At 37.6% G+C, this 21,411-nt stretch overlaps 1 protein-coding gene across 3 annotated transcripts in view; it reads left to right on the forward strand.

The window, feature by feature from the left end:
• Nucleotides 1-21,411, forward strand: part of ASAP2 (ArfGAP with SH3 domain, ankyrin repeat and PH domain 2) — a 96,360-nt gene that overhangs the window by 26,435 nt on the left and 48,514 nt on the right. For all 3 annotated transcript variants that reach the window (XM_056343753.1, XM_056343751.1, XM_056343752.1), the window contains exons 3-5: nt 1,860-2,005; nt 10,910-10,984; nt 12,561-12,610. In XM_056343753.1, the coding sequence (XP_056199728.1) occupies nt 1,860-2,005; nt 10,910-10,984; nt 12,561-12,610 (271 nt within the window). The remainder of the gene's footprint in view (nt 1-1,859; nt 2,006-10,909; nt 10,985-12,560; nt 12,611-21,411) is intronic.

Raw genomic sequence — 21,411 nt, forward strand, 5'->3', positions numbered from 1 at the left:
GGTTTCAAATATGCTAAGCTGGATGCAGGAAGCAGTAAGAATACAGAAAGCAATATGGAAATAATTCAGCTTGCTGGGTAGCTGTGTGAACTAGAGGAGTTGCGACCTGCCACATCCTGTTGTTTGCTGTCTGTGCCAGTTTGTTCAAAGCTTGTTCAGGTGTGTGTACATCACACAACAGTATTAGTTGAACATCCTTACTTCGTCCTGCAGCTCAAGTAGCAAGAAGTTTGGTAAGTGCTCAGCCCCTGCTGTTGATGCTGAGGAAAAATAAGTACGATTTAGTGCTAGAGTTTAGTTTTTAGTTGAATAGCTATATGCAAACAATCTTTCACAGGCTGCAAATTCAAGCGCTGATGTTAGAGACTTGTAGAATTAATGTCGTTTGTGTAACTTTAGTTCTACATGTAAATTACGACAGTCTTTAATTACACGTTATTATACCACTGCTCCACAGTGTTTTATTTTCATATATTGGAAATGAAATAAAATTTGTAGCTACTTGAGAAGCAGAGTTCTTAAATGGCTGTCCGAACAGGAATGTGAACAGACAGGCTTGTTTCTAAGTTGAAGCGTGCTAAGTTTAGTGAACAGGTTGTATAACTAATTCATAGAAATTTGGAGAAAGGACATTGCATCAGGAATCCTTTGGATATTAAATGCATTGACATACACAAAAGGGCTTGAAATGAAACTGGATCATTGCTTGGGTTTATCCTGGTCTCATGTAATGACCAAGAACGGGTCTTTGTTCTTATTAAGGCCTAATCTGTTTTCTAGGGTGTGGTTTCTTTTCCTGACTTCCTTTGAAGTGTTAGAAATTTGCCACAGCTAGAATAAGAAATGGGCAACAGTAACTTTCTCAGGTGCCAACTTGGTGTGCTTTGTCCAAAAGTTCCTTTGACAGGAACTTAATGCCTGTCTACACAAACAAGTAATCTGGTGTCCTAGGAGTGAATTAGTAGGCCAAAGTAGTTAAGACTGAGGCCCCTCAGATTTCCATTATATTTGAATCAGGAGAACTTGCTTTAGGCCCAGACTTCGTCTTATTCCACGGGCTGAATAATCCCCCAGCATGCATGGCTCAAAGCATTTTGAAGGGCCGAAGCATTAGGTGTGTGCTAGATGACTTACATTGATCAGCAGCCTGCACAATGATTCAGAACCTGCTGTCTCAGTTAAGCATTGGACCACTTCTGGGGCAGGGCTGCTGGTTTTGTTGTCTCGGAAAGGTGTCTAGCTGTTGTGAACCAAAACTGCTTTGAAAACTGAACTGGCCTGTGGTAAGCGCAGACTCCTAGGATTTGCCTCACATCCGAGTGCTGCTCTGAATTGGAGAGCTAACAGACAGAGGCTTTGCCCTCATCTGTAATGTAGTTTGTAGACCCATTTCCTAAGTCTTACTTGATCTGTTGCCTTCTATTGTAGAGATCCAGAACTCTGCCAACTCACTTGATGTCCTCTATTTCTTTGTTCAGCACACAGTTAAAATTAGAGAGCGATAACAAAAGATTCTATGAGATCATTATAATGAGTTGAGAATTGTTATGCAGTCTCCGGTCCAATGCGGAAGTATTGTGGGTCTTTGTAGAATGGGTATCTGTCAGATGATTGTCTTGTCTTGATGACATATTGTCCATTGTACAGCATGTGGATAGATAGACATAAACCAGAATTAGTGAGATACGTCATACTTCTGGCATATCAGCATTAAAAGATAAATAATGAATGTTTAGCATATCAAGTAAATATTTTTAGCAAGAAATCATCTGAACAGTTTTTTTTTAAAAAAAAACACTCAATTGTAATTTCAATAACCTTTTATCTACTGATATTTTCATGTTCTGTTCTTTTTGAAGCTCATGTGGAAAACGAAGAACAGTATACACAAGCACTGGAGAAATTCGGAGGCAACTGCGTTTGCAGGGATGACCCAGATTTGGGAACAGCATTTTTAAAGTTTTCTGTGTTTACAAAGGAATTAACTGCACTCTTCAAAAATTTGGTAAGAATTACTTAAGAAAAATATGTAGAAATTTTAAATCCATTACAAAGGCTCTATTTCTGAATTATAATAGCTCTTCATGTTGAAGACAATTTGTGTTTTAGCAACCAGTGTTCTTAAAAAATTCTCAGCTTAGGAAAACGTTTCATGCTCTAGCCTTTCCTCTTGCAAAACTCAAAGAACATGAAACAACCCAAATGACCACAAAAATCAAACCAACCCAACAAAAAACCCTCTTCTAACAATTCTCATGTCTAAAAGCTTCCCACAATAAAGTAGTTATAATGTGTATCATAAAACACACATATCGACTTGCTTTAAAATTCTGAAACCAGCAAAACCCAGCTTGGTTTACTCTGCATTCATGTTGCTTTTACTTTTTCACACTTTTCATTTGTGTTTATAAAGGGAGATTTTAGTGTCCCTGAAAGAGTCTTTTGCTTCTTAGGGAAGAGTCAGGAAAAACAAAATCAAACATAACGCTGTAATGACAGTATTGTCTGCTGGGGACCAATCCTGCAACTGAAGCCAGTAAGATTTAAAAACACTCTTCAGTGAGCCAAATGGGATGGAGCCAAATGGGCGAACAGGAGTTTTAATTATGAATGGGGAATTTTCAGCCTCATTCTGACATTAATCAGAGGGCACAAAAAGAGCAGATTCTGACTACATTCTACTAGCTGGAGCTTTCCTATGTCTAAGTCCCAAATTCACTGGAAACCACAGAACTCATAAACCAGAGGCTAGGAAGGGGAGATGACCCAGATTCCTACAAGCATTTAAAAATCTGTGCCTGCTGTAATCAATGGGATGGAGACGCATCAGATGCCTTTGTGAGTCTAGACCAAATGTCTGTAGTTTGCAGCCAGCTGGTCATAATCAGTTCTTTGGGGAATGTTTCCAGCTGATGGGATTTAGGACAGTCCCATTCACTCCCTGATGCTGTCCTCTTTTTACCCATTCGTGATATTGATGAGAGAGAATCTAGCCCCAAATGTACTTGATCAACCCTGAAATATATTTCCTAGTGGTCATATTGATTTGAATATATCTGGAGTTACAAATATTATCTGAGATTATATATAGAAGAGGTATCCCTGCTGAGTGTCAGTCAGTTATCCTGAGTCTCCCATACAGAGGCAGACTGCTCATATGGAAGGGGAAATGGAATTCTTCTAATTGATACCTTCTGTTGACTAAAAGCCCCTCTCTATCATGTATTAATTGCAATATGGTGACTTCATTAGGCAAATGGATCTGGGAAATGTGATCTTTAGGTGGTTTTAAAAAGCAATCTACTAATAGCTGCACCCCCTCCTCAGAAAAAAACTTTTAATGTATTATTTTTCAAGAAGACTTTTAAAAGCTAAAAAATGTTGGCATTTAAAAAAAAAAATCTTAGCTATTTGTTCTCTTCAAAACAGTAATTACTATGTTTGCAAAATGTTTCTGACAGGAATAGCTTTTCAGCCAAAAACTGGAAAGCACAAGAAAAACAAAGTATCTATAGGAAACGAAATGTATGTTGTTATTACCTTTTCTTACCCACATAAACTTTTGTGTGTCTTCTCCAAGGAATATTTCTGAATCTTTTTGCTACGTACTGCTTTTTCACTAGCAATTATGTATTTTTGCTTCAGTTTGTATGTGTAAGAAGAGGATATGTCTTGAGATAGTAGCTAAGTCTTTAGGTTTTTTTCTCCATTTATTATTTGAGTTTTCTCTATTTTTGAAGCAAATAATAACTTTGGATGGACATGAATGTAATTTAATTTTGTTGTTGTTAACATTGCGATAGCATAGGCACCTTCTCTAATACTGTCTGGTGAAGGACAGGTCTCTGTAAGGTTCTGCTCTTTCCTATTATGCTTCATATTGTTGAGGTTTGAAGCTTTTTGTTTTCTCCTGACTGGCAAAACTGAAGATACAGAGGAACCTAATGGTCCCTGAATTTGGTGTCTTTCTAAGGAAATAGTTTCCTCCAGAAAGAAGTACATAAGAAAAAAAGATGTAAGCTTCATTATTGCTTGAAAATACCATATGTATAAATAATTTTAGAGTTATAAAATAACTCTATTATAGGAGTTATTTTATATAATTAAAAGAATTATAAAATAGAACTATAGTTTTATGTAGCTTTGCCTATTAGAAGTTAATATCACTAGAATAAACTGTTGGTAACTTGTCACTTTGAAAGTTTGTTCATAAGTTCACTGATGGGTGTCTAGTTTAAGAGGTTACAAGGGTATTGACTAGTGTAAAAAGTCCTATACAGTAGTTGGAAATAATTTGGGTTGCTGTCTTTTTATAGTCACGGGCATATGTGAAAGAAGCCCCATGTATTCTCACGGTGTGGTGAAGTATTCAGCTCTGAATTCTTTCAGCATGTTAGCAGTAAAACCATCCCTCTCCTCTGGGGTTTCCTTCTAGCACTGAACACATTTTGGTTGTAAATAGTTTCATCCAAAATGTAGCTAGGGCCAAACAACCTTCTGCTTTTAAACAAAAAAGTTCTGAAAGGTACTCTGTTTTTTAAATAGACCTATCCCTATAGTTTCATAGGGCGCTGAGTTTCCACAGATTTTAGCTGAAATGAGTGAGGGATGTGCAAGGAAGTGAGAGGACATGTTCAGACTGGAACAGATGCCAAAGCTATTAACGCTGGCAAAGCTGTAGGGCTACTGTCAAGTTTTGCTTTGTTATATATTTTGCTTTTGTTTCTAGAAGCTGATGTGTTCTGTCAGCTCTTGGCCTGGGTGATGTTTAGAGCTGTAGCTCTAAAGTTCTTCTGCAGAAAGATTTTCCTTGAATTTGTCTTTAGCAAGGTGAAGGAAAGCTGTTACAAAGTTGTTCTGCTTTAACAGGGTTTTAGGTTGTTGTTTTCTCTAGTGTTTTTAAAGTTTTCCCCAAAGACTTTGATGGTTTTGTGGACTTACCAAGGCATCAGTGTTTTAAAATACTTCATTAACAGCTGAAGTTTTTTGTTTTTTTTCTTGGAATCCAATTATTCAGTTGTAAGCTATTCAAGTTAAAGTTCAAGTCTTGGGGTTTTTGTATGTGTTTTACTATGCTTCTTTTATCTGTGCACTTTTAAGTACTGCATAAAACTCAAAAAACTTTGAAGAGCTTTGGTTCTTCACAATTGAAGTGATTTATAAACGTGTTTTTAAGAGGAGAAATGACTTGACATATACTGTATTTCACGACCTTGTAACTACTCACTTTAGACTTTCTAACACATTGTTTGCATGGTCTGGATCACTTTATGATATACTGTGCGTTGTTTTTTTTTTCTCTTGCCATAGCTCCAATATCAAGCTACAAACTTTTCTTCAACTTCTTCTGGATTAGAAATGTTTTTAAGAAGACTGATCTATCAGTATGTCTGTTTTTGCTAGTGAACTATAAGAAAATACTAGAGGCATTTTCAAAGGTAACATGGTACCTTTGGTGGCATGTACAATATTGCTTTTCGATGGTAACCTTGGTGTTAATTCCTGATGGAATGGTAGCACCCACAGTTCCCAGGTAGGTTAGGTCTGCATGGCACTTGTTTATAATGTTAATTACTCTGTCTTAATAAATTTAGTGCCAAGTAATAAAGTGTGAATCTTAATATGAAAATGTTAGGACAAGGAAAGGCAATGTGTTTGCACTTTAAATGTTTTTTCCTTTAGATCCTATTCTTAGATTGCTACACCAAGAAGAAATAAAATCTGTAGTTGCCTGTCATCTTTGTCAGCAGTCCTTGAAAAGGATTTGATCTGTGAAGATGAAGTAGCTACTTAACGATTTCTATTTTCTGTATTTGTCGTTCTTGTACATACTCTTGTCCGTTCTTTTTCATTTGTTTAAATTTAAAGCTAATGAGACATGCTGGAGGACTGGAATCCAGTATTTCCGCTCTGTGGAAGGTAGCTGGGAGGAAGAGATTCCATGTGGGAAGTTTTACTGTTAGTAATCCTTGGATTTTTAGCCAGGAGAGATGGAAGAACAGTGTTAATATTTTTCTGACCATATGCTCTTGTTTTACTTCAGTTTTTTAAAAGTAAGAAGAAAGGAGATTTGATTACATGTAAAAGGGTAACAAATAACAAATCTGAAGGAAATACCTTTTCTGTATTACATAATGAACTGTATTATGTGATTTATGCTCAGAATTTTCTTTCCAGGGTAATATTTCACACAAAGTTTTTAAAAAATGTTTGGTGCCTGAACCTTCACAAGCATATTTTGTTTAGAAGGACTCATCTTAGTAAGTGCATAAAAAAAGCTACAGATAGATATATTTGAGGTTTGGAGTATTGTATGTGAAGCTTAATGATTTAAGTTGTGTTGTTTTGCTTTTCACTGTTACCCTTGAGGAAAGATTGGCTTAATGGTGAGAAGAAAAAAAGGAGAGTGCTGCTTGATTTACGTCTGTAAAGATACAAGATGCAATAATTCCTCCTTAGTGGCATGGGTTCAGCTCTACCTGGGATGTTATCTTTATTTCTTTCCCCGAAAGATAATGATCCAACTGGAAGAAACTCAGAGGACAGTAACAAAAAATGATCGGAGCTTGAATAGTTTGATTTATGAAGAAAGCTTGGAACAGTTGGAAGTGTGTGGTTTGCCTCACAAATAACTGATTGTGGAAGAGGAAAATAATAAATTGCACGTAAATGGGATCTCACTGTGGAAATATTAGATGAAGTGTCCCAGAGAAAGTGATAGAAGCTTATTGTTTAGATGTTATAAACTAGGTTAGAAAGCATGCAGTTGGGAAGTCTCCTCCACTGGCAAGGAAGATGGGCTGGAGTAACCTCAAGTCTCTTTCTTCCTTTGCTTTTTGAATTCTTTAATTTATGCTTTTAGAATTCTTGACTTTATGCTTTTAAGAATACCTTCTAAAAAGTATTTCCTGTCATTTTTGTGTTTGCACTTCCTATTAGAGAAGCTCCTAGCCTGTAGTTTGTATATTGGTGGTGGTACAGGGACTGTTTCCAAGTAGTACATGGTGGCCACACTTGGTACCTTGTGTGAAGGCATGTTTCTAGGCAGCTGAGCCAGCAGATCCATGTGTGGGCAGATAGCGATGTTCAGCTCCTGTTTCGCTAAAGTCACTTTTCCTATGGCATATATGGGTGGTGGGTGATGTCCACCTCAGCCACCAGCCTGGTGTGATGCAGTTTGTGCCATGGGGGACACCACTGCGCTGCACCTGGGGCAGGGTGTGAGGACAGCAGAAAGGCAGTGTTGTGTCCTTGTGTATGAGAGGGAAGCATGGTGCAAAGATGAAAGTTTGTGCTATAAGCCTTTGTTACATGGTTTTCTGAAGTCTTGGGGTTAGATGCTAAAGCTTAAAGGTCAGACAAACAGTGTCTCTTCTATACTGGATGTTCTCACTTCCACTTGCTCCCTGCTGCGTTGACTGGCCTTGTTCTACTAAAGCTCATATCACTGGGAAAACTTTTGGAAAGTATTAAATCCAATAGTACTTGCCATAAAAACATGAAAATAACTTAAATAGTGATTTGTTGGCAGGCAGTACTGCCACCATCTGTGCACACCCAAGTTCATGGGTGGTTGAGAAGCCCATAGCCAAGTACATCGACTGCATGTAGAATGTAGCAATGGCAATAGGAGTCATATCATACACCGTTCAACTACCTGAATTTTAGTTTAAATTGAAAATGTTTAAAGATCTGCTCTGTTTATCTGCGTGTTAAGGTAAGTATTTTAATTTCTGAAGTAGTGAAAAGGCTTTCATTTTTTTGGCTTGGATTTAGAAAGCAAAACCAATTCAGGTACTACAGGCAACAGTATCCAAAGCTCTTCTGGAAAAGACTCATTAAAAATAATCAGGAGGGCTGGCGAAAGAAGAACGTCAGTGTTTAGCCACAGGCTCTTAAACTACTTGAAAATCTTCTTTCCCCTTTGCAAATGTTGGCTTCCCTGTTGCCTCTACCATCACTTCTGGCAGCTACGTGTTTTGTTTATTTTTACGTTCTCCCTACTGACATTTCTTTTTCTCCTCCTCTGAGCCTTCTCCAACTTAGGAAGTTTTAATTTATTACCCTGTCTGTGTCGTCTTATCTTGTTGGAAGCTGTCAGAGGAAAACTGCGGGTCTGCCAAAGCAGCAGTGTTGGAAGTGGAAACCAGGTCAACTAGGTTTTCAATATTTTTTTTTTCTTTTTTCCCCCCAAACACATGGAACTTGGTAGTGTTCCTCTGAGGCAGGGTGACTAATTTCTGTGAAGCTTTCCTGCACCTTTGAGTATGTTTCTTTTTAAAGAATATTTTAAAACATAAAAAAGTCAGAGTAGAGGCAGTTGCATACATTTTGGCTCCCTGTATACACACAGAGTAGGAGCTGCAGCGTATTAATGCCTCTCTGAGTTCCAAAAATGGGTCTGTATTTTTAGATAGTTCAGCTTAAGCTTCTCGAGAGAGGGGAAAAACATGAAAGATCTTTCTTCTTTGTATCGCTTGCTGATTTATAAATATGAGCAAGTATGATTCATCTAGCTAGGTTAATAATGACAAGTTAATGCATTATGTATGTTTACATTTGTTGCAAATAAAAGAGGAGCATAGGGAATACAGTAGACTAGTAATAATATACAGGTGATAGCACACAAAAGGAATTAATTCGAATAGGCAGGCATTCTCCAAACTGTAAAAAAAAATGAAAAAATGTTTGTTTTTTTCCTCCTATTCTTTTTTTTTAAGTTGCTTTGGACTTCATGCCCCATGACTTGAAGTTCTAGGAAGTATCCAGAACTGTTTGGGAGGCTGATTGATGTTTATATGAATGTGTCTGGGATAATACTTCAGGGTCTGACATTATTTTTCTTTTTTGACTTAAGGAAGAAATAGTTGTCTTGAATCTGCTGTTGAGAAATGCTTTATTCTTGCTTTGTACCTATTTGTCTGGATTTTAAGGTAATTAAATGGAGGCTATGGAAAGTGTTGATCTTTAGGTCAGACATTTGACTGCATCATACTTATAAAACAGAATAGCAAAGTAGAAAACTTTGTATAGAATGATATCTTAGATGAGACCTCTTCTGCTTGTCCACCTGGATAGCCATACTGGGTATGTGTCTACATGTTCCATCTGTCTTTTTCTAGAATAATTTTTTATTTCTTTACCTAAGTTTTGTGTGATGTAAACCTTTTTGCTTATCTCCTATATCTACAACATACAATTTTATTAACTTCGAGCATGGTTATGTTGATATGCAGATGTTATAGTACTGCTGAGAACCTACGAGGTGGATGGCCTCCAGCACTGCCAGCTAAGCATGTGTAGATGTTGTTCCTTCAATTTTTATGGGAATTATTTGGGGAAAAAAACCCAGAGAGAGAGCTGAAATTTAACTTGTTGAGTCCTGCAGCTTTTTGGGAAGGAGGAGAAGTAGGGTGGGGGAGGAGAAATGTGATTTGTGATAAGAGTTTTAAAGACCAGGTTTTCTATATTTCTCCAGCCTTCCCATGCAGAGGCGATCTCTTTAACCTCTGAAATTGATGTACGTTCACTTTCTTTTTGGTTGCTGGCTGAAAATTCAAACAAGTTCAGTAAGGTAGCATCTTTGAAGAGGAAGGGTGGGGGTTTGGGGTCTTTGTTTCTTTTAATAGCAGTACTGCTGGGGATGGGACCCCTGACTCTTCTCTAGTGAGACCACCAAGTAACTATAGGGTGATAATGTTTTGTATTTTTCCATTCTGGGGAGGCAGAAGCATGACCATTAGAAAAAAATATTCTTGAAGTTCCTGTTGTTGTCCTTTCTTCTCTGGATGGATTATACTAAAAGGACCTTTGATGTTCCTCATATTGTTCCTGAAGAAACAGAAGCTTTTGTTGCTATATGATGCAAAATTAAAATCCATCTTCATATATGCATTTCAGTGTTTCTTGAAAAAAATCACGTTTTAAAAGAACAGCTAATAATAATATCCAAAAAAGAAACCCATCCCAAAGCAACCTTCACCAAACTGCTGCAAAAGTTATTCTGTTTTTTTCCATTGTGTGGTTCTAAAATACTCTGGTTTTTACTCTTGCATGCAGTCCATTTGAAATGTTACAGTTTAAACTCTGTGTCTAGACATCATGGCCCATACCTTGAACATTTTCTCTGAATCATAAAGGATTGGACATGAAGTCTTCTTTTTTCCTGGTGTATGCTACTTACTCCTCCTGTCGGTCTTCATTCTTTTTCCTTATCAAAATATTGTCATACCAATACTGATCTAAAACCAAGAGTATTTTACTGCTGTCTTAATTTGAAATTTGTCTTGAATTACTTACTGAAGATGTCATAAAATCTTTGCTTCAAAGTTTGAGAATAAAGATAAATAAAGCAGATATATTACATTTTAAAAATAAATGGAAAGTACTTGAATAGTGGCTTTTTCACAGGCCAGCATTCTTTGTCTTTGTAACTTCTGTTAGAGTAAGGTGCCTTGTATTGTGAAAATTGCAGGTACATTTTATGGAATAGGTCTGAAGAGACTGGAAAATAAAAAAGTTCAATATAAAATATACTGATGAACTTAAAATGTATAACTGCTGAAAAATTGTATGATTGTTTTCATGTAATTTAAACAGTGAAATCAGGCAATGTAAATACTAGTGGTCTTACTTTGCAGTCACTGTTGGATGAGATGTTTATCATCAGCAGTAATTCTGCAGGTTTCCTGCTGGCTTGCGTGATAGTGTTTCCAGAGTAAGTCTAATTAACTCATGTTCCCTCCATCTTTGATTACTGGCTGTACTGGTAAATATCTCCATAAAGGAGGGTTAGGAAAATAATGTCTTAAGATTTCACTGTGGAACTTTCTGAAATGCATGAATTAAAGCAGTGTCTGTTCTGCATTAAAATATATTAAGAAGTTTTAATGTAATTTTTTTGTTACAGATTCAGAATATGAACAACATAATCAGTTTTCCATTGGACAGTTTGCTGAAGGGAGATCTGAAAGGAGTGAAAGGGGTATGTTCTTATTTATAAATAAATATACATATATTGTTGGTACAATATATACATTTAGCTAGTCTATTAATCTTATTTGATGGAAGGAATGGGTTACTAAAGTAACATAGTAGCTTACCAACCAGGAGATGTTGGGGATTTTTTTGTGAATTGAGTCATTCCTGTTTGTGGTTTCACATACAGCATGCTCTTGACTGTGTATACAAAACAACATTTTACAAGCTTTAGAAGCAGCCCTGAGATATAGATAAGTGGAGAAAGAAGGGTAAGTATTTGGATATTTACTTAGTTGAGAAGGGCATAGTACTTTATTTAAAAGGATTGTTATTAATATATTTATTTAGCATTCTAAACCTACCTGGAACAATACAGATTATTAAGACAGACATACTAGGCTGCATGAGCATAGGATTTTTCTTAACAAAGCTGAAATCTGTTTGTGCCCTGAGGATGTTTCCTATTTGAAATAATAATAACTTAGAACTCAAGTAATGATACGTTTATAATAAATTTCAAAGCCTATAGCCAACAAACTTATTTGGCTTGTGCTTTATTTACTGTTGAACAAACAGGAAGTGACTGGCAGCTATTGTTCTAGGACATTGAAAGAAGAAAAATACGCATAGACTAAAAATGGTCTGGGTAAATTATTGGAGGATAAATAGATTATTTAGTAAAAGATGCCTATCATCTTTGTGTTGCTTACCACATTTCGCTCCTCTTGTTCTTCTCTTTTTCTGTGTCAGAATATATACATTTGTTACAATACACTTGCCCCATGTTCCTGACTTGAGAAAGTAATCAAGTGTTGCTTGAATTAATTTCATAATTGTCAAAATAACTAGCTGACATGTAAGAATTAGTTCCTGATCTGTAGTTGCAAAGTTTCTCCAATGTCTGATAGTTAACGTATTGATTTTGTAGTTGGCTGATCTCTGGAACTTCAGTGTTGAAGCAGAACTTCAATTGCTGCAGTTTTAGACATGAGTGAAATAATTTTACAACTTGTTAAGATCATTTTATCCAAATTGGCTGCTTCAGAGGGAAAAAAATGTGGAACATAAGTAATTCAGAATTCTCACAGAATTGAGTTACATCGAGCTGTATGGCCTACACTGTTCCCATTAAGTCAGTGGGAAATTGATTTCTTTAACTTTAGTGGGATGAATCAATTCCTTAGCCAAGGCTGAGGTTGTGTGACAGCCTCAGGACAGTCACTTCTTTCCAGTAAAGCCACAGATGGAGTGATGAGAAAATAGCTGATTTGATTAATTGCATAGTGCTCTTTGGATGACATGTGGTTATACCTTTTAAGGGGTAAAATGGAGCTGTAAAAAGCATAGTAAAGAGCATCCTAGAGATGTTTTTTAAAAAAATGAGTGTATTAATTTTGTGTACAAGATTGTTTTTCCTAGGTGCAAGATTGCTTTTACACAATCCTCAGGTGAGCTGTTCAAGAAAGAGCAAAGTCCCTTATTCTAGCAGGCACTGCAAATGGCCATGTTGTGTCTTCATTGTTAGATCTACAGTATTTTTCACGCAAATAACTTAACTGTATGGTTTTTTTTCTTGACAGGACCTGAAAAAACCCTTTGATAAAGCTTGGAAGGACTATGAAACAAAAGTGTATGTATCTTTTAAACTTTTATTTAGAAGGGAAGTCTAACTGAAATCTGTAAAGGTCATTGGTTAATATTCAGGTTCCAGCCAGAAGTTTTATCTGGGAAGTGTTTGTTCTTACTTTTTTTTTCTTAAAACCTGGAGCTGTGTGAAGGTGCAAGTGCATGGACACAGTAATTTCAAATTTTGTAATATACAGCTTGTTTCATGAGTAAATTATCTTTTGTATGTTTTTGTGCCATGACAGTTAGTGTCTGTGGTAGACCTCTTTGCTTAATGAAGTTCCAAGTAACAAGCATAACCTCCCAGTGCTTGTTCTTCCACTGCATATTCTTCCACTTCAATTGAGAAAGTTTTGCTTTAGTTGGGCAAGAAATTTGTTAAATTTTTTTACAGTATCAATATTACTACCCAGTAATCTACTACTTTTCCTTTTCCTTTTCTTTTCCCTTCCTTTTCTGCCATACTCTACTTTTGGAGGACACTACTATATAAAACTAAAAGTTACCCACCCTGTGTTTTCATCCTTAACTACCAAAAAGTGCAGTACCATAATGGTACTTGATGACCTAAGCATTTGTGGTGTGGTGTTTTTTTCTTCTCATCAGTGATTACTTCACTATAATTAGCAAGTTTCTTTAGCTGAAGAGCACAAAAGAAATCGTATGGTTTATGCCTGAGTGTGTTGAAATGTCTTAACAAAAAATAACAAGAGTGTGCAAATCAAGATTTAGTTCCGGATTTGTTTAGCCTAAACCCCTTGTAATCACTCTAATGTCTCTGGCTCTAGCACATCTTAGGAGACTGTGCCCAATGTTGAGGTCTCTAGGAAGGCTTTATTTGATGCTGAGCTTTTGGCACTTACCAGTGAGGTGGTAAGGCTGTTGAGGGGCTGTTAGCTGCTATCATTCCGAAACTGCACGTGACTCCAGATTGATCCAGTACCAGAACCTTGGTAAATCACATTTAATTAGTGTAGATTGTTTAAAGATACAGATGTTTTCTGCATTTAATGCCAAGGCTGGATGCTCTCAGCAGGCGTATTGTGTACTAGAAGTGGATGAACATCAATCTGAGTCTTGTCAACTGTGTCTCATGTTGTGTATCTAGCCCAGCTTACCATAAGCCACTGTGTGAAGGTACCAGATGCACAGTATAAACAACTATAAAATCATATTTAATAACTGAATTTTATATCCAGCTAAGTGAATCAAATGAGTCAACAAACCTCAGCACCTAAGATCAAACAAAATTAATTTTGGTACCTTGTAAATCTTCAAGTGGTTTAGTGCCCTACATCAGGAACAGTTGTTTCCTGGGTTGGCCAAGTCTGTTGTATTGTCTCAGCTGATAGTCCCTGAAATAGAATTTCATGGTGGATTTTATTCCTTATTCCAGTATAACCTGAGTTCTGGCTGTCGGTTGAGTTTCACGTCACACATCCAGCTTCTTTGATCTTGTGAGATAGTGCTGCAGATGTCAGACCTTTTCTGATGATACAGGTGCAGAAGAATCACATGATGACACTGTTTAGTGTAAATAGGTTGCAGATCCCCAGCCACCTAGACTAGCTAAGAATCTAGCAACATCTTTTAGTATTTTTTTAATTGTGAAAAGTTATAATGATTCTCTGGTGCCCACTGAGTTGGCCCATCTGAAGCCGTGGGCAAACAGTCTTCAGAAATCATTTTTGTAAGTGGTTTACTCACAAAAGCAGGAAGTTTAGCGAGTTGTCTAAGTTTCATTATTCCTTTTGTGAATAACAATGAGAATAGTCTCATTACTACTCTTGTAGGCTCCGTGTGTGAGGAGGACCTGAGTGGCTTTTGACTGTAGCTGGATTTTCACAATGAGACATTCTGAAATATTGAGATGAACCTCCAGTCTGACAGTTTGAATCCTTGGACAATTGTGATGGCTCCAGTGTTTCATATTAATGCTAATGAACAATCTCATTTGGTGCCGTGCCAGTTATTGGCTATTGAAGTAATTAAGATTTCCAGTCATTGCTCGTGGCAGTAGTTGATCTCTGAGAATGGGCCATAAAGAACAGTCTTGTAAGTTAGTCTGTTATTGTGTCCCAGTACTTGGTTGCTGGATCTGAAAGCTTGTTTACTTATGTATAACTTATTGATAGTGGCATCCTACAAAGTTTATGTGCAGAATTTAAAATACCTATGCATGCTGCTGGGTTGTATACCAAGAACACTATTACTACTGGACCAAGTTCTCTAATGCTTTTAAATTTCTGATATAATATTCACCAGGATAAGTGTATTGCAGTAATACAAAGATTTGTACTTTGATCCTCAGTTTAGTCAGAGCAGGTGGTCTGTTTCAGAGCCAGGTACTCCAGAAATATTTTCATTTCTTTTTTTAACTTAGGTAAGTATTTGAGAAGTAGAAACGCCCATGGAAAATGTATATTTAGGGATTCTCATTTGAGTTTAAGGACAGTAGGCACCTGGAAATGCTCTAGCGTATGTTACTTCATTCAGGACCTGAAAATGTGATGTTGACATGGTGTTTATTTGCTGTCTGTGGGATTGGATCCAATGCTGCTTGTATGATACAATGACATTATTTTTATTTGTTCCTTTTAACCAACAGTCCTTTGGAAAGCCTGCTTTATGACTTTGCTTTCAAATAAGACACTTGGGTTTTGATCCAAAACAGGTTCCTTTTCCCACTGTAAGGAGATACTCTTCCCAAGTCACCTCTGTAGTTTCTGCAAGATTTTTTAACAAATGAAGCACACCTCCTTGACAATGCTTATTTCTAAGCCATTTATGTGTTAGGTTATTCAACATGCAAACACTGAAGGTAGCACATGTTCATCAGGAAATTCTTCCAGAACCATTACCATCTTCTGTGATATTTCCAGGTGGTGGGCTGGTACAATTGCTGTGTGCTCTAGGTTTTTTAAGTGGTTAGATGAAAGCTCCACATCAATATTCTAGAGCTTAAAGCTCTTAGTCTAGCCTGTTGGAATCCTTCACTTTGATCAAGACCAAAGGATCATCTGCTTGAGGCTTGGGATAAGGAGCCTGGGAATTCTATGTACAGGAAAATCCTTTAAATCAAGGGGCTGATTTTTGTTAGTTTGGTTTTTTTTTTATTATTTGTGTGTTTTGTTGGTTGTTTTTTTGTGTGGTGGTTTCACAACATGAGAAATTACTTATTGCGGCTTAAATTTGGCAGTGAGAGAATATTGTTTTTCAGTGCAAGCTGTCTTACTTCTACCATTTTTCTCTAGTTCTGTTCAGACTGCAACTTCCCCAAGTGCCCTGCCCCTGCGGAAGGACTGCAGAATTTGTCAGACCCTCTTGTGCATAAGATCAGTTTCCAGATAAGTTAAGATGTTGCCAGCTGTCATTATTGAGTATTGGTCTTTACAAATCAGAGACAGGAAGTCTAATTACGTGGGTTTGAAGCTAGGGTGAGAGTATTAATTTGAGCCTGAGTCTGGTCAGGTCACCTCTATTATCCACTAAATTATGGACATAGGAAAACAGGGAGGTTTTTCTGGGTCGCTGTTATATATGCCACTGAGATTTCTTGAGATAATAACTGTTTTGATTCTGTGGCTGTCCTAAGCAGATCTAACTTCTTATAGCTGTGCATTTTGGTTATCTGTAGCAATGGGTGGATGCAGAGTCATTGCAAGAATTCTTAATTGCAAATTGAATTTCTGTGTTGTAATATCTTAACAGTCTCTGCCTTAACAAAAAGGGCAGAGGGACTGGGAGAGCTAACCTCAGTCTCACCTGCAGCTGGTGTTGTCAGAGTGGGATGGTGGATGTAGGTGTTGATAAGCCATAGGTTTGCTCAGCCTTGTTCCATCTGTTACCTTAGACGGTTCCTTGTTTGGACTGTGCCTAAAGCCATTCCTAGGTTTATGCTTAGTTAGCTTTCTTTTCCAGTGATACTTCTTCCAATATATGAGTGTCTCTTTCATTTTCCTTTCTTTTTTGTTTTCCCTTTGGGTTAACAAACCATTCAAAGCTGCTAGGCTGCTCTTTGTCTGCATATCCTTCTGTGTCATATGTTCAAAATCACACCATTCTTCTGCATTTCCTAGTCACAAGTACAGACCTGTGAAGCTAAGGGCCATATACCAAAGTGGTATTTTTGTAGTCTGTGGAGAAGTGAGTGTCTTCATCCTGATTTCTGTCTCGATAGGTTGTCTTTATATGGAAGAATTAAACTTATTTGCCTCGATATCTCATCTTTATTACTTGCACCTTTGTGATGACATATCAGGTGCTAATATACCCAAGTGTGACCTATTTGAAAGTAAATTCATCTAATTAAAAAATGGGGTTTGTTTTGCTTTTTCCCCATAGCAATTTCTGAGCTGCCTCTTCAAGCTCTGTATGTAATTAAGCGTGTTTAAAAATTACTATGTATTCAGTCTTGTTTGAGAGAGTGATGTTAAGATCCATTTTTAACGCTCTTGGATCATCATCCATCAATGCTGATTATTATGCAAATTCTTCGCCCTGTAGCTACCTAACTTCTCAGAGTATTTTCCTGAAGATCACCTTAGCTGAAGTAACTGAGGGAGGCTGGATCCATTTTTCTTCGTACCTTGGGACTGTTCTCAAACAAGGGAATAAGGGGAGCAAGTAACTTGTAGCTTTATGCCAGCCTACCTCAATCAAAAATTGGGAACATCCTGAGGTGACATTCATGAATAATTCATCTTTTCTCACCATCAGTCATTAACATGCTTCAGTTGAAGCCATAAAGATTTTAAAGTGTTTTTAAAGCTTTGAAGTAGTTAGAAGCAGTGCATTTCTCTTAGGACCTCAGTTACAGTGTTTGTTTCCCATGTAAGAGCTGGGCGATGCTGCCTGCCACCTCAGCACCACCGTGGGACTAGTCTCTCTGTGTCCTTCGGGTAGAACTGGTGCAGACTGGGCTCTTCTTGTTACAAGGCAGTTGTTTTCCCCCATGTACTTAAACACTAATGGCAGTCGCACTGGGGGAGCATATGGGGAAGGAGTACACATGTTGTAAAAACTGCTCATTCTCCCAGCAGGCAGACTGTATTCAACAAGGCAGTGGGCCAGATTTCACCCACATTCTTTAGTTTAATTGGCCCTGTTGTGGTAGATTTTGAGGTAAAGATGTTGTATCATTGTTGCACAGGAAATAGAAGGATAAACTTACTGAGGTGTATTAATTACTCATTTTTAGCTGAATATTCTCTGTAATCCAGACCTAAACCTGTCTTTCTGAAAATAAAAAAATGTTATTCTTTTTATATAAAGGTGTCTTAATTTTAGGCCTATAAATGTATTATTAACTTCAGAAGTCCTGCGCTAATGAGTGTTGTGCTAATGCTATGAAACATAAATGCTTAAGGAAAACTAACAAGATTTTCCTGGAAAGGCTGGTTTCCTCCTCTCCTTTGCCATTCTCCCTTGAAAAGCCAGGCATGAGGTCCGTTACGCACAACTGAGTGAAGAGGATAAGTTGTTTGAATGTGCTTATTGGATTATAAGATCAAGACAGTAGGCTGAGGTATGTTATGTTACTGTGTAGAAACGCAAGCACTTGTATCCAGGTATATCTCTAACATGAATGATTTGTTCCTATACCATTGGAAGTCAGTGGAGGAATGAATAAATTCTTATTACAGTCTCCTGTGAAGATGTCTGCATAGCATGCATGATTAAGTGATGATGTTTCCAGTTTGGTGAACTCATTTTTTAAACGATATCTGAAATTTTATCTGAAAATTCTGCAAGCTTTTCCTAAACTACTTTTTCAGAGCCCTGATGTGACTCAGTAGATCATTGATATTTATAGGTCATAGATATTTCTGCCATGTTTCCTTATAAAGCATGTACGTAAGACAAAGTGGAGGCCACATCTTGAAAGTAGTGGCATAGAATGAAAGTGCTAAACAAGGTAGCTTTAATATAGAATCACAGAATCATTTGGGATGGAAAGGACCTTTAAGAACAAGTCCAACTGTAAACCTAGCACTGCCAAGTCCACCACTAAACCATGTCCCTAAGCACCACATCTACGTGTCTTTTAAATACCTCCAGGGATAGAGACTCAACCGCCTCCATGGGTAGCCTGTTCCAATGCTTGACAACACTTTAAGTGAAGAAATTTTTCCTCATATCCAATCTAAACCTCCTCTGGCACAACTTGAGGCTGTTCTGTCTTGTCCTATTGCTTGTTACTTGGGAGAAGAGACCAGCACCCCCAGGCCCTTTCCCACCAGGCACTTTCCAGCTGCTCTTCCCCAAGCCTCTAGTGCTGCCTGGGGTTGTTGTGACCCAGGTGCAGGACCCGGCACTTCTTGTTGAACTTCATACAGTTGGCCTTGGCCCATCGCTCCAGCCTGTCCAGACCCCCCTGCAGAGCCTTCCTGCCCTCAACCAGTTCAACACTCCACCCCAGATTGGTGTCATCTGCAAATGTACTGAGGGTGCACTTGGTCCTCTCATCCAGATTATTGGTGAAGATACTAAACAGGACTGGCCCCAACACTGAGCCCTGGGGAACACCACTTTGTGACCGGCTCCCAGCTGGATGTAACTCCATCCACCACCACTCTTCGGGCTCAGCCATCCAGCCAGCTTGTAACCCAGTGCAGAGCACACCTGTCCAAGCCGTGAGCAGCCAGTTTCTGCAGAAGAATGCTGAGGGAGACGGTGTCAGAGGCTTTACTGAAGTTTAGGTAAACCGCATCCGCGGTAAACTGCTTTGAGTCTGAGATTTCATATTAAGTATTTTTATTTTGAAAGACATTACCTGCAAATTAAATGGAAAAAGCTTTGAATGAATTTCCAGATATCATTAATAAAATATTGGAGAGGTCTGGACATGTTTTGCTCATTCTGCCATCTTCTCCCCCATCCTCTAGTGCAGGATGAGTGAAAGCAAAAATCTTTCCCACATTTCCAAAAGGAATTGGTGACTTCTCCATTCAGGACTTGGGTGATAAGTAAGAAAGTCATGCTTTACTGTCAGCCTCGACAGGCAGTAGGATACAATCAGATGAAAGGTTTTTCACTTAAAAGGTAGGATGCCAGAGCTGAAGTTGGAGAGTCAGGCTGGAAAGGAATTCTTAAGAAAAAAAAGGATGTTTAAAGTGAAAATGTGTAATACTATTTTGTCAAACAAAATAGCCCTTGGAAGCATTCCATTTTCAAGAGTGTTCCCCATTCAAGACTGTGCATTCCAGCTGCTATTCCCAGTCTCTGCACCTTCTCATGTACATACCCAGACTCAGCCTGGCTTACTGCTGTATGAGGAAGGAGAGGAAGAAAGACCTAAGAGTTGCTGCCCAGCCAGCCAATTCACTACTGCTGTGTGTGTACAGGGTGTTCTATTTGTTTACCCTTGTTCACTAGCTGAAAATAAATACCAGTCTTTGGCATGTTGAACAGTAAAATAAGGCCTTTTTAAAGATTGAAACAATAAAAATGCCTACTTTATTGTTTATTTATACCATGATTTGTATGAAAAAAATGATTTATTTGAAATACAAATTAAAATCTGCGTTGAAAACCAGTTGCTTTTCAAAGTGGAGCTGTAAAAATAGTCATATAGCGGACACTTAATGTGTAAGACTTTATGTTGTAACTGTAACTGACAGACTTCTCTGTTGTAATTCTTAATCCGTTATTGCAGCTTTACTTCTCTGTTACACAGATCTGAGCTCACTGTATGTTAGTCATGTGCAGCTGCATTGCAAATGATCTGAAATGTGCTTAGCTTTTAATCTTAGTCAGCGAAGTCTATCTATGTGATATGTGCTATATGACCTTCCAGAACAGCAGCTTTACAAAATATTTGCTTGTCTTGCTGCTTCTAGAGGATTTTTCTAGAGTTTTCCCAATTTTCCTATGAATTTTGCTTAAATTATCTGTCTGAAAAATCTGAATACCCTGCAGTATTTGAAAATCTTACAGTGGTGCGTTGTAGAACTGTCTTTGCCAGAAGGATTTGGTTAATGTCACCATACAGTGACACTTGAAGCTGAGTTGACCCTTGCATTTGGGTAGGAATCACAGCCAACCTTTAGCACTCAGAAGATGTGCATGCAGCGCTACTGTATGTGCTTTCTTTGTTTCCTTAGAAACAAGTTCCCTGTAGTATCAGTCAGATAGGAGGTGGCATATTACTGTTGCAAAACAACAGGTTGGTTTCTGGATCACGAAGCTGGAAATGTAGTTAGAGACTAAAAGCCTTAATAACAAAGAAATGCAAATGTGAAATGCACCATCACTGATCTCTGGTACTTGTCACTGAGGGATGGTTTGAGGGTTTTTTTGTAAAGCATCTCTGAACTTTCTGAAGCTTTAGCAAACAGTTTCAAGGATGTTTTATTTCTCTGAATTACTTGGTAGATGTCGGTCTTGGTTTAAGTACTTTTTGTCTGTGGAGTAAGATTTATCCTTTAAAGAGTAGAAAGGACTCTTTCACTGAAATCTAGCTCTTTCCTTAAAAGGAATTATATTTCTTAAAACAATGTATGCTGTAATAGTGTGCATAATGTTTGACTATTAGGCAGTTGTCTTTTGGTTTAACTAGCATTTAGAGACACCTTATAACATGTTAACAAGCTCTTAAAATTTTGGAGAGGGTTATGTTATCATGTGTTTGAGTATTGTTCTCTGTAAACAAGGAAAATACAGTACAATAGCAATTGATAGTTATTAGATTTGACTTACGTTTCAGTGAGTTCTCTGGCCTCATGAATTGTTAGATTAACGTGGAAATTAAGAGAGCAAAAACCGTCCTGGATCTTTGCTGTAAGGTTTGACTTTTTTAGAACT

This window comes from Falco biarmicus, chromosome 6 (genome assembly GCF_023638135.1).
Source record: "Falco biarmicus isolate bFalBia1 chromosome 6, bFalBia1.pri, whole genome shotgun sequence".
NCBI lineage: Eukaryota > Metazoa > Chordata > Aves > Falconiformes > Falconidae > Falco > Falco biarmicus.